At 39.6% G+C, this 15,591-nt stretch overlaps 1 protein-coding gene across 2 annotated transcripts; it reads left to right on the forward strand.

Moving 5' to 3' along the window:
• Nucleotides 1-410: 410 nt before the first annotated feature.
• Nucleotides 411-13,754, forward strand: CCDC112 (coiled-coil domain containing 112). Of its 2 annotated transcripts, XM_088652695.1 has the most exons (11): nucleotides 479-544; nucleotides 745-858; nucleotides 1,286-1,356; nucleotides 2,414-2,535; nucleotides 4,076-4,165; nucleotides 4,838-4,913; nucleotides 6,749-7,133; nucleotides 9,443-9,862; nucleotides 12,466-12,564; nucleotides 13,161-13,279; nucleotides 13,354-13,754. In XM_088652695.1, exons 1-11 carry the CDS (start codon nucleotides 494-496, stop codon nucleotides 13,382-13,384), a joined length of 1,578 nt encoding a protein of 525 aa, XP_088508821.1. In that variant the 5' UTR covers nucleotides 479-493; the 3' UTR covers nucleotides 13,385-13,754. The 2 variants fall into 2 exon arrangements, with proteins under 2 accessions (XP_034956158.3, XP_088508821.1); XM_035100267.3 differs by lacking the exon at nucleotides 745-858 and having other exon boundaries at nucleotides 411-544.
• Nucleotides 13,755-15,591: the final 1,837 nt, after the last annotated feature.

The following is a 15,591-nucleotide window of genomic DNA, read 5'->3' on the forward strand; positions in this document are numbered from 1 at the left end:
TCAGCTGTGCGATTTTGATTCTGTACTGTGTGCTGCTGTGGCCGTCACAGTGGCATGGAACGCTGTTGTCCAATACAGGTGTGTCAAAATCCTGGCAACCTTGAAATTATCACCCATGAGAGCATGTTACTGTTTTTCAGAATTGTTTTTAGATGTCCCTAATGTTGCTAAATATGCTTTTTTAATTGCCTTGTTTAGCTGTTTGCCGCCTTGGGCTTCTTTGGGAGCCAGGGCGGGACAGAAATGTAAGAAGGGAATAAATGAAATGCGGGGTTTTCTCCATCGATTCCTATGCAGAGGCAACCACCGCGGAAGCAGCAACGAAAAGAAACTTCCACTGAGGGAGAAACTGGCGCTCTATCTTCTTCTATGCGGGAACAGCGCTGCTTAGCCCCGCCCCGATGTGACGTCGTCGAGTCACGGGACTCACGTGGTTCATAGGCAACGGTGATAGGTCAACAATGCAGCCCCGCCCTGTTTGAGGGCTTCCAACATGGCCGCCCTAGCAACGGTAGCACCTGCGGCGGTAACCAGGAGCGACCAGGTAAATTCTCCCCATCACCCTCAAACTATATCGTGCTTCTTCTCTGTGGGTTCCTGAATGAGGTTCTCCGGGGAGGAAAGGCGGAGATCGAGGGTTACACGGGACCTCGCTGGTTTCATACACCTGTCTGAAAACTACCACCGTTGCTCTCTAGGCGGTTTGGGCCTCGATTTATGCGTCTATTCTTCCCGCAAATAAAGGGACCCGGTACCCTCAGGACCGGCTCAGCCATGAAGCAGCGGGGATCTGGATCCTGGGAAGGCGGCGGATCCGCACGCGCCCACCTTATGGCCCTTGTGTACAGGCAGTATTATGTGCGTGAAAGTTTTGGTGTGCTCTGAATGCCACAGTAAAGTAGTGAATCTTGCTCTGTACATAGCTGTCAACTTTTCCCTTTTCTCCCGAGGAATCCTATTCGGAATAAGGGAATTTCCCTTTAAAAAGGGGAAAAGTTGACAGCTATGTCTGTAAGGATCTTGTAGATACATATTGTGATGAGATAATGTGTTAGAATGTTTTAATGTGGAATTTAAATTCCCTTATTTGATTTGGCATTAGTGGTGTAATTAAACTGACAAAGATTCAGGTGAAAGACGACTGAATCAGGCAGTCATCTTTTTTTTTTAAGCACCCTTTAAATAACCCCCCCCCCATATGTTTCTGATTAAAGCATTTCTTCTCATGTTTTGGGTAGAATCACGGTTCTTTCAGTAATTCATTTGTTTTTCAACAAAATTTCAGAACTGCAAGATGAAAGCTGATCAGCTCAAGAAAGCTGAATTTATAAGAGAAGGGGACAAACTAAAAAAAGAGTAAGTATATATTTTCTATTGTTGTAAGAAACATAGTTCAAAATTACAAAGAAGCAGTTATTTTTTTATCAGAAATTATAACAGAGTGGTGCCTTGGAACTCATATAGATCAATATTCTTGTTTAATACAGATGGTTATAATAATCTTTAAAGGAAGTATAATCTTCGTTCAGCTTTAAAAAGGAGACTTTTGGATCATTTTGATGACCCCTCCTATAGAGTTCATATAGTACAAACATGTGCAGCCCAATCCTATGCATGTTTACCCAGAAACAAGCCCTACTGTATAACACACTAGTAAATGTGCATAGGATTGTAGCTATTAGCAAAGCCCAATCAAATAAGAAAAAGTTCTTAAATCATAACATTTCCACTCAGTAGGATTAGTTTAAAAGGAGCAAAATTTCTCCTTTATTATGTGACTGCTGAATTTTATGTTACAATAGACTTGTCCCTAAGATAACCCTTACAAAATTTGATTTGTAGTAAGGCTTTGATCAACATCCAATTTATTATTAATTAGCATTCCTAAAGACATATAAGTACTACACTGGAGAGTATTGCCTTTGTGGTACTTACATGTTTTACGCTGCAGGGCATTTGGCTTGAGCAGCATTTTAATCAGGAAAAAGTGGCAGGATATGTGTATACAATGCTACTTTTCAGGGGGTTATTTTAATGAAATAGTTTTCTTTAAGTGAACAGTCTTGATCACAGATCTCCTGGTCATGCCTAGTTTGCCCTTAAATGAGGTGCGTTTTTATGGAAATTATTCTTTTATATTTTTCTGAAAGTGATGTGGTTTAAGACTATTTATTGATTCATTTTTTACTTATTACTAGAATAATTTACAGGTTCAAACTATAGACTAATTAAAAGATTTATTGTATTTGGTTTGCTTGGGTGAATGCATTTTAACTGAAAAATATGAGTAGTGTATTTTTTTGTATTGCATGGAGACTTAACTGGTCAAAACTTTTTATTTTTGATTTAATTGGTACCAATGTATATTCTGTTATTTGTCAAATATGCATTTTAAACCAAACTTTGTCCCTAGACTTCTGAGCATTGAAAAGGATAAAAATATCATTCTCTTCAACAAGAAGAATGACTTCAGGATGGAATATAACACATTGGAAGAACTGGAACATAAACTGACTAAGAATCGGAAAGCAGAAAGTAAAATATTGTTTTCATTATATATATTTATTCATTTACCAGTTTGATAATAACTGAAAACATTTCCTGCTACATTTTATGCCCCACAAACACCACAAAAGGTAAAGGTAGCTGTGTTGGCCCATTAAAATTTCCAAAATCCATATTAGGGCAATACCTTTATTAGGCTAACTAAAGTCTCACAAAATAGTGTGCAAGCTTCAAGTATTCCAGAATGCTTAATCAGACTATATGGTAAACAAAACAATGAGCGGGGAGAGGAATATGCTGGGTGGTAAAGCCATGAGTTTGCATCTTGTAAGAACCTTAAGATGAAACTTGGGAGAGGGTAGCACATATGCGAATAAGGCTCTGTAGTATTGTAGCTGCTCATTTTATTTAAATTATAATGTCAGTTATAATGAACACAAATGAAAATGATTTTTAAATGCATTTTCACAGTGTGTATAAAATATTTTTGCCCAACTTTTTTTTAAAGAATAAAATATCCCCCCCCCCCGCTTTAAAAACAGGTATATGCACATGTTACAGCATCAAAATACCCAAATGTAGCACCTTCCTATGATCATTTTTGGAAGCACTTCCTATTAGGTGCCATGGGAGACTTACTAGAATCAACAGTTGCTCCACTCACAGATTGGGCTCTTAAGCTTTCCCTTCAAATGACACCCCCCTGAAAAGCTGCCTGCCAAGACCGGGAGGTCTCCAAAGTGGCATCCTAAAAGGCATGAGAACTACCATCAGAATGAGTTTTTTGCTCCTCTCTGCCATGAGTTAGAGCAGTAGTCTTCAACATTTTCAGACCTAGAACCCACCTTTAACCAGGGTGGATTTGATTTACCGGTAAATCAAATTGATTTAAATCACGATTTAAATCACTAGTCAGTAAGACTTGATTTGAATCATTTTTTCTACAGAAAGACTCATTCTTGCTGGTATAATCTTAATATTTACAACCAGATGAAGGTTTCATTTTTGGCATAATAAATTTTCAGAGTAGTTTTTACAGTTATATCAAAAATTACTGATTTGGTTATACTATTAGAAATACATAGACAGATAATTATGAAATTATTGTGAGGCTTAATAAGTTAATTGTTTATATTTGGACAACTTTTCTGCTGTACTTTATTGGAAGGAGAAAAAATAACCATTCCTTAATAACAATTTAAACAAACAATAACAATACAGCATCTGTATCCATGTTTGTGGTTAAACGTTTGTTTGTTTGTTTTAAAAAACTTAGACTGAGTTTTAGCACACATGAAAAACTTAAAACAAATCCTTATTTCCTGATGAATAGCCTTTGGACTATAATGTAACTTAGATAGAAAACTATCTTTAGAAATATTTTTCCTCTAAAAGCATTTTATTTTAAAAATCCAATTTATTATTTGTGAATTGGAATACCTACACCCTTAAGGAATTGTTGAATTGGGGCAGCAAACATTATGCTGATTTCAGTAGAATTTCCATAGAATGGACTGAAGATGTTTTGAAATGAAGGTGTAAGGTGATATATTTTTTTTTGCTTTCACAGAAGCTAATATCCAACAAAAATTGGGCAGAATTTATAATAATGTTAAAGGACTCCAGCGACAATTAAAACACGTGAAGCCAACCCCAGAATGTAAGTCTTATTACTAATGTTTTTTCTAGGAAACAGAAAATCCTTATAATTTGCTTGAATAATTGTGTTGCAGATGGACACTTTCCTTGTGTTTTAGCTCTGAAAGGGTTTTCATTGTGCACTTGGCTGATATTGGATTAAACTGAACACAGTTGCAGCCCAGTTTACAAAGTCTGCAGTCCTCTGCTCACATACTAGAGACTTAATCTAATGGAAGTCAATGAGACTTATTTCTGATGAGACCTTCATTATACCATGTTGAAGGTCTCTTCTGTGTTGGCCTGTAACTTATAAGAGCAGGGATCTGCCAACCTGCTTTTATTCAATGAAGGTTAATTTCAGTTTAGCTGTGATAGGTGGAAGTGTCATTTCATTATGTGATCAAGCTCACTCGTTTGTGATGTAATAATAAAAATAATATATTGTACCCCGCCCATCTTACTAGAACTGGATTATTATAGATCTATTCCTGGCATAAATTCACTAGGTACCGGTAGCTGTTGAAGGATATTTGGATATGATGTTTGCATTAGCAGAAGTGTCCTGGTTTTATCTCATTTCCCTTCTCTTTAAATTTGGTTATTTTACAATGTGTTCGTATTTTTAAAGCATCTGCTGTGAGCAAACCTCTCTATCTTAATATATAAACATAATTTTCTCTCTATTTTGTAGTTGTTGACGGACTCAGAGAAATGATGGAAGAAGCTGAAATGGCAATAAATGTTTTTAAAGAAGAACAGCAACAAATGTATTTTATTTTTATTTAAAGCATTCATATTCTGACTGTTTTTGATAGAGCTAAGGTGGTTAATAGCAAAGTTAAAGCAATATAGCAACACTAGAAGCAGAACAGAGAATAAAAAGTAACTACTAAATCAGTTTCTAGCAGTTAAAAGTTGTTCAGTTTAACATTTATGGGTTGAAATCCGGTCCTTAAAAGGAAGGTTTTAGCAATTTAAGCCTTTAAAAAAATGGTTTTAGCAAGCCACTTTAAAAGGGGCATGGTGTAAGTCCTTTTGGAGAGACTTCCAGAGTCTGGGCACAGCTACCATGAAAGCCACCTTGTCTTGTACATCATATTGCTCTGGTTTTAAATCTGATAGTTCTTCTACTAGAAGAGCCTTCCCCAACCTGGTGCCCTTTAGATGTTTTTGACTACAATTCCCATCAGCCTCAGCCAGCATGGCCAATGATGAAGTATTATGAGAACTTTACTCAGGAACATCTGGAGGGCACTAGATTGGAGAAAGCCATACTAGAATACTGTATATCAATGGCTTGCAGAATGTTATTTCTAAACCTATAGGAGCTTTTATGTCTTGCGATATAATTTACCCCAGAATTGGCATAGGAGCTAGCAATGCAATCATATGCATGTCTACTTAGTAGTAAGTTCCAATGATGGTGGTCTGCTCACTCCTAGGTATGTGGGTATAGAATTCCAGCCTAAGAGTCTTTGGTTCATTTGTCATCTGTGCCATGGATGTGGTAACTGATCCTGATTATTCTGACTTACCTGGTACCATCTTGTAAAGCCGGTGGGGATTGGAGTAGGGCTCTGAAATGGCCTGTGCCAGAGCGTCAGCCTCCTCACGTCCCCGTCTGGCCACCCTCCTTACCCCACTCCTCCTCTTCCATGGCAACGGTGGTCAAAATGAATATAAATAGTTTTTTAAAAGAACTGTTTGTTTATTATTTGGCTCAGTACCTAAGACTTTAAGGCTGCAGTCCTATACACACTTACCTGAGGGTAAGTTCGTTTGAACTCAATAGGTCTTCTGAATAGCTATGGATAGGATTGTATTGTTGGTGATTTTTAAAAGGTAAACTACCGGTATGTTGTTTCCCGATTTTCAGGAATGCAAGCTGTCCTACATTTACATAGACAAGAGAGTGTTTATATGACCTTTTGGCATAAATACTGTCTGAAAACTTACTATTCCAACATTTTGCTGCCACTGTCAGGCTCCAAATGTTGAACACATCCAAAAATGTAGGCATCCTCAGTGGGATTTTTGACTTTGATCAGCATGCCTTCCAAAACTACTTTTGCAAAACTACTCAATTTCAAACATATTTTTCCAGGGAGGATGGGCAAGCATGGTTGGTACTAGTCACATAGTTATCCATATCTTACTGTCTTTAGGATTAGTTACAGGTAGGTAGCCTTGTTGGTCTGACGTAGTCGAAACAAAATAAAAAAATGAATAAAAAATGGAAAAAATGGAAAATGGAAAAATAATATAAATAAATAAATGAAAAATGAAAAATAAATAATTAAAAAATTCAGTCATCTCACCCCTTGCTTTTTCATGCAAGACCATTTGCAGTCTTTACAGTCGTCAACAGCTATCAGTCAGTCAATCACCCATACCCCTCCCCACCCTTTCTCTACATATAAGTGTCTGGGGACTTCTATTTCAGTGCATCTGAAGAAGTGTGCATGCACACGAAAGCTCATAAAAAAATAAAAAGTTGGTCTTTAAGGTGCTGCTGGAAGGATTTTTTTATTTATTTTGTCTTTAGGATTGTTGAATAATTATGCTAATTGTTAATGGTTTATTAATTATGCTCTTATTTCAGATATGAGGAGCTTATGAGAGAGGAGAAGACAGCTACTAATGAGATTAATGCGTTGGAGAGAAAAATTGAGCTCTGGGCATTAAGTACTACAGCAACAGGAAAAATGTTCAAACAAGGCATGCTTGTAGAGGATAAAAAGACACAAAATCACCTGCCTCATGGAGTGCTTGAGCTTGAAAAATTCCTTCAACAGACAGGGGGGAAGCAAGGAGGTTGGGATGTATATGATCACCAAGAATTTTTGAAATTGTGGACAAAGCATAAAGGAAAACCATCGTACATTGATGAAGTCCTTGATTATCTTCCTAACAGAACAAGGGAGGATATTCTGCAGCATGAGAAATGGTATCAAGAATTTCTAATTTTAGAAGCGCAAAAAAAAGAGGTGAGATAATTTTGCTAATTGGTGTTTGCCATTTTTCCAACTTTGTGTCAAAAATGATGATACAGTTCATCCTCTTTTCTTCATCTCTAGCTCTGCTGCTATGGCTTTTTTTTCCTTTGCTGGTAAGCAGGACATGCTACTTTTTAAATATTCAGTAGGTGGTAGTATTCTGTCATTTTATCCAGGAAAAAACATTACTGTGCCCTTGAGAGAAAAACGTCTCCTTCATAGGGTTTTGTACAGGGCCACACTCCTCCCACCTTGCAAACTTTATTGTTCAATGCCTCAGCTTTGTACTGTCAGAGAGCATAACTTTGCAGCGTTAGACACACACTTAGTAGTTTCTCTAATCACCAGCTGTATTGGTATTGACCGGAAGTTTATTCCTTGTTGAGATGTTCAGCCACAGATGGAAATCGTTCTCTGCTTCCTTACACAGTTGTGGCTTCAGTTTATTGGAGTGTTGGCTATGAGGAGATTCCATATCCTTCTGTATCCTGTGGAGCCATTGAACCTCACCTTGGTGCAGCTGCTGTTTCTGCTGTTATCCTAGGAGCTGCCTTTTCTGCAGCCTTCTCTGTTTCCTTTGCCCTCTTGCCTATTGTAGGGGCTGCTGAGATAGCTGCTGTCACTGTGGCTACTACTAAGCCATTTCCCAGCTTCTTTTGACTTACCCCACCTTATGGTTGTGGGTGCCTACTCCACAGCTACCATCACTCTGTTTTTCTGTTCTCTCCTTAGCACCCCTTGTCCTCAGCCCCTTCTCTAGAAATTGAATGGAATATGAAAGTTGCTATTGCCCTCCACTAACATATCCCAAACATCTGTCTGAGCCAGTCAGATCAGGGGTGTGCCACTTCGTCCTAGTGGTCACTGACCCTAATCTTAATTATTTATGAAAACAGAATTTTTTAAAGAACCCAGCTACTCAATTAAAAAAATTAAAGATTGCTAAAAAATTTGTTTCGTCAAAGGATTACATGCCCAGGTTTTTGGGTAATTGTAATCCTGATCATTTCCTGAACAGTTTACAGAGTAAGTGTCATTCTGTACATTACTTCACTGCAAAGAGGCTTCATAACATGGCAGTTTTTAATTTGTGGGGAACAGCTTAGGGTACAGGTGTGGCAGTTTTTTTGCCATACTAGCACATACCTTTTCTTTCTGGAATTTTGTTCTGGCAAGCATAATCTGAAATCTCTTAAATTGCAGTGGTATTTAAGCAATAAGTCTAAGCAGGTACAGTGTCTTGGGAATAAGTATGGAGTTACTCATTCTGCCTGAACCTTGTGTTAAAGCCCAACTGCTCCTGCTGCTTTGCAGATTTGAGTGAGAAAGGAGTAGTTTGCCACAGAGAAGCTTTAGGCAGGTAGATGAAACTTATTTTTCCCACAATATGGGGCTTCCCCTTAGCTGGCAGGAAAATAGTTGGGTATTTTTGTGTGTGTGTGGAATTGTGATGTTGATTTGAGAACTGGCAACTAAAAGGATTAAATACCTCCTCCCACCCAAAGTTCTCCCTTGCAAATTGTGTCTGCTTGACCCAGATTTCCATAGGAGAATCAATGACTAGGCCAGTGGTTTTCAAACAGTGTTTTCAAACTGGCCTCTGTCCCTCTCGCGTCTCTGCCTCCCAAAGGCTTGCACAGCTGTTTGTTGCAGCAGCCAAGGCTACAATGTGCTCTGCAGGCAAATGGGCTGGCCAGGACCGGGTGCTGGTTGCCAGGAGCTGAGGTGGCCTTGGAGTAAGCAAGGAAGCAAGCAGGTAAGGGAGCCCAGGCAGGCAGTCTGCCAGCCCTTGCTGTTGGGAATAGACAGACAAGTCCCAGATCCCTGTGGGGCAGTGTGAGGAGGCACCTCTCTTTGGGGCAGGAGGGGCAGCTCAGAGACCGGGGTGGCAACTGCGACTGCCCGGAGGACTCACAAGGAGAAGGGAGAGGAGAGGAGGCTGAGGGAGCCCTCCACAAGGGAGGATGAAAGGCTGCCAGCTCTGCAGGCAAGGGGTAACATTACAGGGCTCCTGCTGAATATGCACAGGTTAATTGTGCATAAGTTGCAAGTTTACTATATTGGCATTTGATGTGGAGGGTTCAAAGCATTGTTAAGTGGTTTGTTGAGGAAAATCTCATAAAAATCTGTTAAGAAACCACACCTACTTTTTCATTCTACATGAAAAATAGCCAAGTTCCTAATTAACATGAGTTTCTAATAGTGAGTAAGGATTTTGAAATATATTGTTCATCTTTGATAGCCCTCAGAAAGCTCGAACTAATGTGACAATATAATCTGCTTTAATTGGTCTGTTGTAGTCCATTCAAAAATGGAAGATAAAAAAGCTACAAGAGAGAGAGAAAATCTTAGCCCAAAAGAAGGGGAAGCCAGAGGAAGGGCTCGCTACAGCTATACTACAGCACGCAGCAGCCCAGAAGCAAAAAGCTGAAGAGGAAAGGAAAAAACGACTGAAGGAACTTGAATTGTGGAAAAGGCAAAAAGCAACAGAATATGCAATGAAACAGGCTGCTCAGCTACAAGAAGAGGAAGAGAAGGAGAAGAAAAAGCAGAAGGAACGTCAGAGGCAAATTCAGATAAAGTTGCTGTTGGAAGACTACAGTAGGCAGAAAAAGGAGGAGGAAGAGCTTTTGAGACTTGAGAAGGAAAAGAGAGAGGAAGCTGAAAGGGAAGAGAAGAGAAGAATTGCTGCAGAAGAAATTCCTAAGTTCCAAGAGCGAGTGAGTATTGATTTCCTGCATATTTACTTCAGATTCCTCATTGTATAGCAAAACAGAACAAAGATACCAAAATACATGGTATCAAAATGCACGACAAGTTTCTTAGCAATACATGTTGCTCTTTACATCTGCATTTAATTGGTGCTGTCTGTGGTGCAGCAACAAGTTCCATTGCTTACTATTACAGGTTTATCTCTTTGCCCAGATATCTCTTTGCCCAGGGTGAGTAAGAATTGAGACAAACTTGTGAGTGTTCAATTGCTGTATAATACTGGAACCAATACTTTGAGCTGCATGTCTCCTCCTCTTCTCCTGGAAAAGGGAGAAGGACTAACTATATGTGCTGTTTCCAAAGCACACAGCTTCCACCTTCAAGGCTGCATGCTGGGCTCCTTCCTCCTCCCTGGGCAACATTCTTCAAGTGGGCAGAGAGGAAAGCAATGGGTGAGACAAATAATTCCAAAGCTTTGCATTGGAAGTAGGTGCCCCAATTGGCCCTCTCTCTCTGCAGGAGTGGGAAGTGGAAAGAAAGAAATGCAAATATATTGTGGCAGTTTGTTATCTGTACTTTCTCTGTTAGAGAGGTAGAAGAAGAAGAAGAAGAAGAAGAAGAAGAAGAAGAAGAAGAAGAAGAAGAAGAAGAAGAAGAAGAAGAAGAAGAGAAGAAATAGATAGATAGATAGATAGATAGATATTATTTATACCCCACTCGTCTGGCTGGGTTTCCCCAGATGACAGTCCTGGCTGATAGTTCCCTCTCCCCTTGATGTGGGTTGGAGAAAGAGAATATTTCTGTATTTTATCTCTGAAATGTATTTGCCACCCTTCAGATAATTGGCACTTATTGGGCAGTTACAAAACAGTAAAAGAAAAGTATTTTTGCTTGGGGTAGGATTCAGGCAAGAATTGGATTCAGGCAAGGCAAATGTGTATCCTACTCCTGCTGTTGTTTCACTGGCTGAGTCTTGCTCCATCATCCCTCAAAGAGGCTGTTGGTATAGGTTTGTTTGTGTCAGAAAGTTTACATACCATTTGCTTGTAAGTAAGCCTCTAAGTGGTTTACAAAAGTGTGAAATAAATAAAATTATCATTACAAACAGTTGTTTAAAAGATTATTAAAATCAACAGTACCTAAAAGAAATAAAACACATGTAACTTCTACATGTCTGGATAGGCTAGCTGAAACAAAAATGTTTTAAGCAGCTGCTAAAAAGAGTCAGTGAAGATGCCTGCCTGAAGTCCAGTAGGTATAGAGTTCCAAAGTAGGTGCTGCACTTTGCACTAGAACCAACTGCCCTGCAGCAGGGGAGGAAAAAATGGTGAGCTGTCGTCACAGCCACCTCTTCTAATAGCATGTTTTACTCTCTTAATAGTATGTTCTTGTTCCTACTGATCTAATTAATGTAAGCTGCCCCAGGAGCCTTGTTGGTTGAAGAGGGAATAGAAATAGTTTTAAGTAAATAACCATTACAGGGACCCAGGTGGCGCTGTGGTTAAACCACTGAGCCTAGGGCTTGCTGATCAGAAGGTCGGCGGTTCGAATCCCTGTGACGGGGTGAGCTCCCGTTGCTTGGTCCCAGCTCCTGCCAACCTAGCAGTTCGAAAGCACCTCAAAATGCAAGTAGATAAATAGGAACCGCTACAGCGGGAAGGTAAACGGCGTTTCCATGTGCTGCTCTAGTTTGCCAGAAGCGGCTTTGTCATGCTGGCCACATGACCTGGAAGCTATACGCCGGCTCCCTCGGCCAATAATGCGAGATGAGCGCGCAACCCCAGAGTCGGTCACGACTGGACCTAATGGTCAGGGGTCCCTTTACCTTTAAATAACCATTACAAAAACCCAGATATTTTAAGATAAAGGTCACTGCATAAAATAACTAAAAACTCTAAAAGTTGGATATGTTTAAAAGAGTGGAAAAATAAAAGCTTGTTTGACTAGTGCTAAAATGATGGCAAAGTAGGTGCCAGGCAAGTCTTCCGGCGGGGGGGGGGGGAGAGAACATTCTACAGCTGAGATTCCACCACCAAAAAGGATCTCCTGTCTCTACCCGCCTTACTTCCAAAGCCTGTGACATCTGGAAAAGAGTCTCTAGAGTAGATATAATGTGGGCAGAATGATAAAGAGAAATTGGTTGAGCAGATACTACCATGCAGATCCCAAAAGATGTGCACCAGCGCGTAGAGTTAAGCCTGGAAGGGAACAGTGACCCATTGAGGTTGTGGAGAAAGCACAGTGCTTAAAGGCAGCTTGACATTCATTATCTTCTAGGACTTGGGGAGGGAAGTTTGTATACATGAAAATAACTCCCTCCCTGTGTCCTCTGGGGAGTAAATAGTGCAAAAGCGGGAAAGGTCAGGCAAGAGTATGAAGGATGGGGTGTGTGTGTGTGAATTCCAACCCTGATTGTTTGTAAGGTTAACTTAGCAGAGGGCTTTGTGTACTAACTTTTGTTTAACGTTACTCTCAAAAAGAGTTGGTTGATCTTGGTTATTTAAACACTGTTGCATAAGAAGTTGCTTTGTTTTGCTTGAAAATTACTACTATTAGTCCTAAAGAGATTTTTTTCATTGTATTTTTTTTTCTTTCATTGTATTTTATTCAGGATTTATCTAAACTTGTGTTTAAGATTCAAGAAAAGCAGGCAAAGGAAGACAAAAAGATAGAAAAAGAAAGAAGATTGAGAGAAAAGTTGAGAGAGAAGGTAATACATGAATTTGTGAAGCAGCTCCATCCTAATCCATTTGTTCACACTTCACACACCATCCATTCCCTCCTCCCATTGACTCCATTTGAAATTTCCCATCCACACCACCACCACATGCAAATTGCAGCAGCTGAGGACTGAACTTGGATCAGGACCAGGTATTGGGGACCTTAACACTCCTCTTCCAGCAATGATCCTAACCCATATTGAACCCTTCCTACCCGTAGTTTGCATTGCTGAAATAGGAATGAATGGATCATTTTTGGTAGTATAATCAGGAGGCATTGGTTGTCTGATCTGCTGTAGAGAGTGGAGGACTTTGCCTGCCTTGATGGCCCTGATCTGACTCAGGGAGGATTCTCCCCTTTGAATTTTTAACTGAAAACCTTGAGGGTTCCCCCCTGAAAATGCTGATTCTTCTTTAATTCCATTTATGTTGCAACTCACATTAAATATTTGTTTTAATCACAAAGTGAGTCCAAGGCAAAACAACAGCAATGGATGGCTTGCATTTTGGCTTCTACATAATAGCTACTGTTTGCAGTTGCCTTTTAGGATGATTTTTTAAGTTTTTAAGTTTTCACTGTCAACAGGTTGAAATGAATGTAACTCGAGACCCATGTAGGCTGTTGAAGCCTACAAAAGTTTGGGAAGAACGAACAAAAGAGATTGGACCAGAAGGTTCAGGGCCACTTCTGCATATTCCGCACAGGTAAGGAAACAAAAGCTATTTGTATGTTTTCATGTAATTCATCCCAGAATATTTACCCCTCTTTATCTTTATAGGGCTGTCCCAAGCTGGCGACAAGGACTATAGCTGGATGGCTGCACAGTTTTAATAGAAGATACGCAAAAGAATGTATAAATTTCCTGAATATTTTTAATTGTCTTACTATTCCTGTTATTGTTTTTGTAATACTTTATTATTTATTATTATTATGTTTTTATACAGAGTATGAATTTATGTAAATTTGCATTCTATGTCATGTACATTTGATCTTTTATTTAACATCCTTATGTGGATTACAGCAAAAATTACTAGTTAAATGTGTAAAAATGCACTGTTTCGTACTTCATTTGAATTTTCTTATTTCCCCCCTGGAATCTGTATTTAGCAATTTAGTTCTAGGCATGTGACTAGAAATGAATGCACTGTTTTATAATAAATTTAATAACATTATAAATTCTTTTTTGCTGCGCTATTGAGTTGATAATTCAAATTTGTCCCATACTATTTTACTTATTATCTTACATTTATATATTGACTTCCTTTCAACATGGAATCCCAGATGTTGTACATGGTTGTCAGGCAAACACCTAAAATTGCAAATGCAGTTCATTGGAAGTAAGTATAAATTGATGCACATTGGAGCAAAGAATAATAATTAAATTCACATATACACTCATGCGGTCTGAACTGGCAACGACTGACCAGGAATGAGACGGTTGGGTCATAGAATCATAGAGTTGGAAGAGACCACAAGGGCCATCCAGTCCAACCCCCTGCCAAGCAGGAAACACCATCAAAGCATTCTTGACATATGCTTGTCAAGCCTCTGCTTAAAGACCTCCAAAGAAGGAGACTCCACCACACTCCTTGGTAGCAAATTCCACTGCCGAACAGCTCTTACTGTCAGGAAGTTCTTCCTAATGTTTAGGTGGAATCTTCTTTCTTGAAGTTTGAATCCATTGCTCCGTGTCCGCTTCTCTGGAGCAGCAGAAAACAATCTTTCTCCCTCCTCCATATGACATCCTTTCATATATTTGAACATGGCTATCTTATCACCCCTTAACCTTCTCTTCTCCAGGCTAAACATACCCAGCTCCCTAAGCCATTCCTCATAAGGCATCGTTTCCAGGCCTTTGACCATTTTGGTTGCCCTCCTCTTGGACACGTTCCAGTTTGTCAGTATCCTCCTTGAACTGTAGTGCCCAGAACTGGGTCAAAGTGGAAAGCTCGATTAAAATGTCAACCCAGTATGCGGCAGCTATGAAAAAGGCAGATTCTATGCTAGGAATTATTAGGAAAGGAATTTAAAATAAAACTGCCAGTATCATAATGCTGTTATATAAATCTATGGTGCAACAACACAGTTCTGCTCACCACACCTTTAAAAAGACATCTGAAGGCAGTCATGTTCAGGGAAGTTTTTAGTATGTGATGTTGTGTTGTGTTTTTACTACTTTTTGTTGGGAGCCACCCAGAGTGGCTGGGGTGACCCAGTCAGTTGGATGGCAGGCAAACAAACACAAACAATTTTTCTTCTTCTTCTTCTTCTTCTTCTTCTTCTTCTTCTTCTTCTTCTTCTTCTTCTTCTTCTTCTTCTTCTTCTTCTTCTTCTTCTTCTTCTTCTTCTTCTTCTTCTTCTTCCTCCTCCTCCAAAATGATAAAGGACTTAGAGCAACTCCGCAGTAAGTAAACAACATCTGGAGCTTTTTAGTTTAGCAAAAAGGTGGATAAGTATGGTGGAGGAGGTATATACAATTATGTTAAAAAAATAAATAGAAAGTTTTTATCCCTTTCTCATAAAGCCTGGAGTTATTTAATGAAGTTAAATGTTGGAAGGCTCAGGACAGGGACACAACATATAGTTAAGACTATGGAATTTATTCCCACAAGAAATAGTGATGGCCACCTACTTGGATGGCTTTAAAATAAGTTTATAGAGAAATTAATGGAGGGTGGGCCCTGGGCTCCTTTGGGAAGAAGGGCAGGATGCGTATAAGCTTAGAGTGGCTCTGGGTACCAGTTGCTGGGAATCATGAGTGGGAAAAGCACTGGTGCATTCAGCTTCTGCTTGTGGGCCTCATAGGCATCTGGCCGGCCACTGTGAAAAGATGCAGGACTAGATGGACCTTTGACCTGATTCAACAGCACCCTTATGTCCTTAAGGCACCAGACTCCTCCCTCCATCAACTGTCGCATGGCAGCTGCTACACTTATCTGTCTGCAGCAAGGGAGAGAACAGAAGGGATGCATGGCCACTTGTATCAGTGCAGCTGAGATACCAGCAACTTTTGGTG

This window comes from Zootoca vivipara, chromosome 10 (assembly GCF_965207765.1).
Source record: "Zootoca vivipara chromosome 10, rZooViv2.hap1.1, whole genome shotgun sequence".
NCBI classification, from domain to species: Eukaryota; Metazoa; Chordata; class Lepidosauria; order Squamata; family Lacertidae; genus Zootoca; species Zootoca vivipara.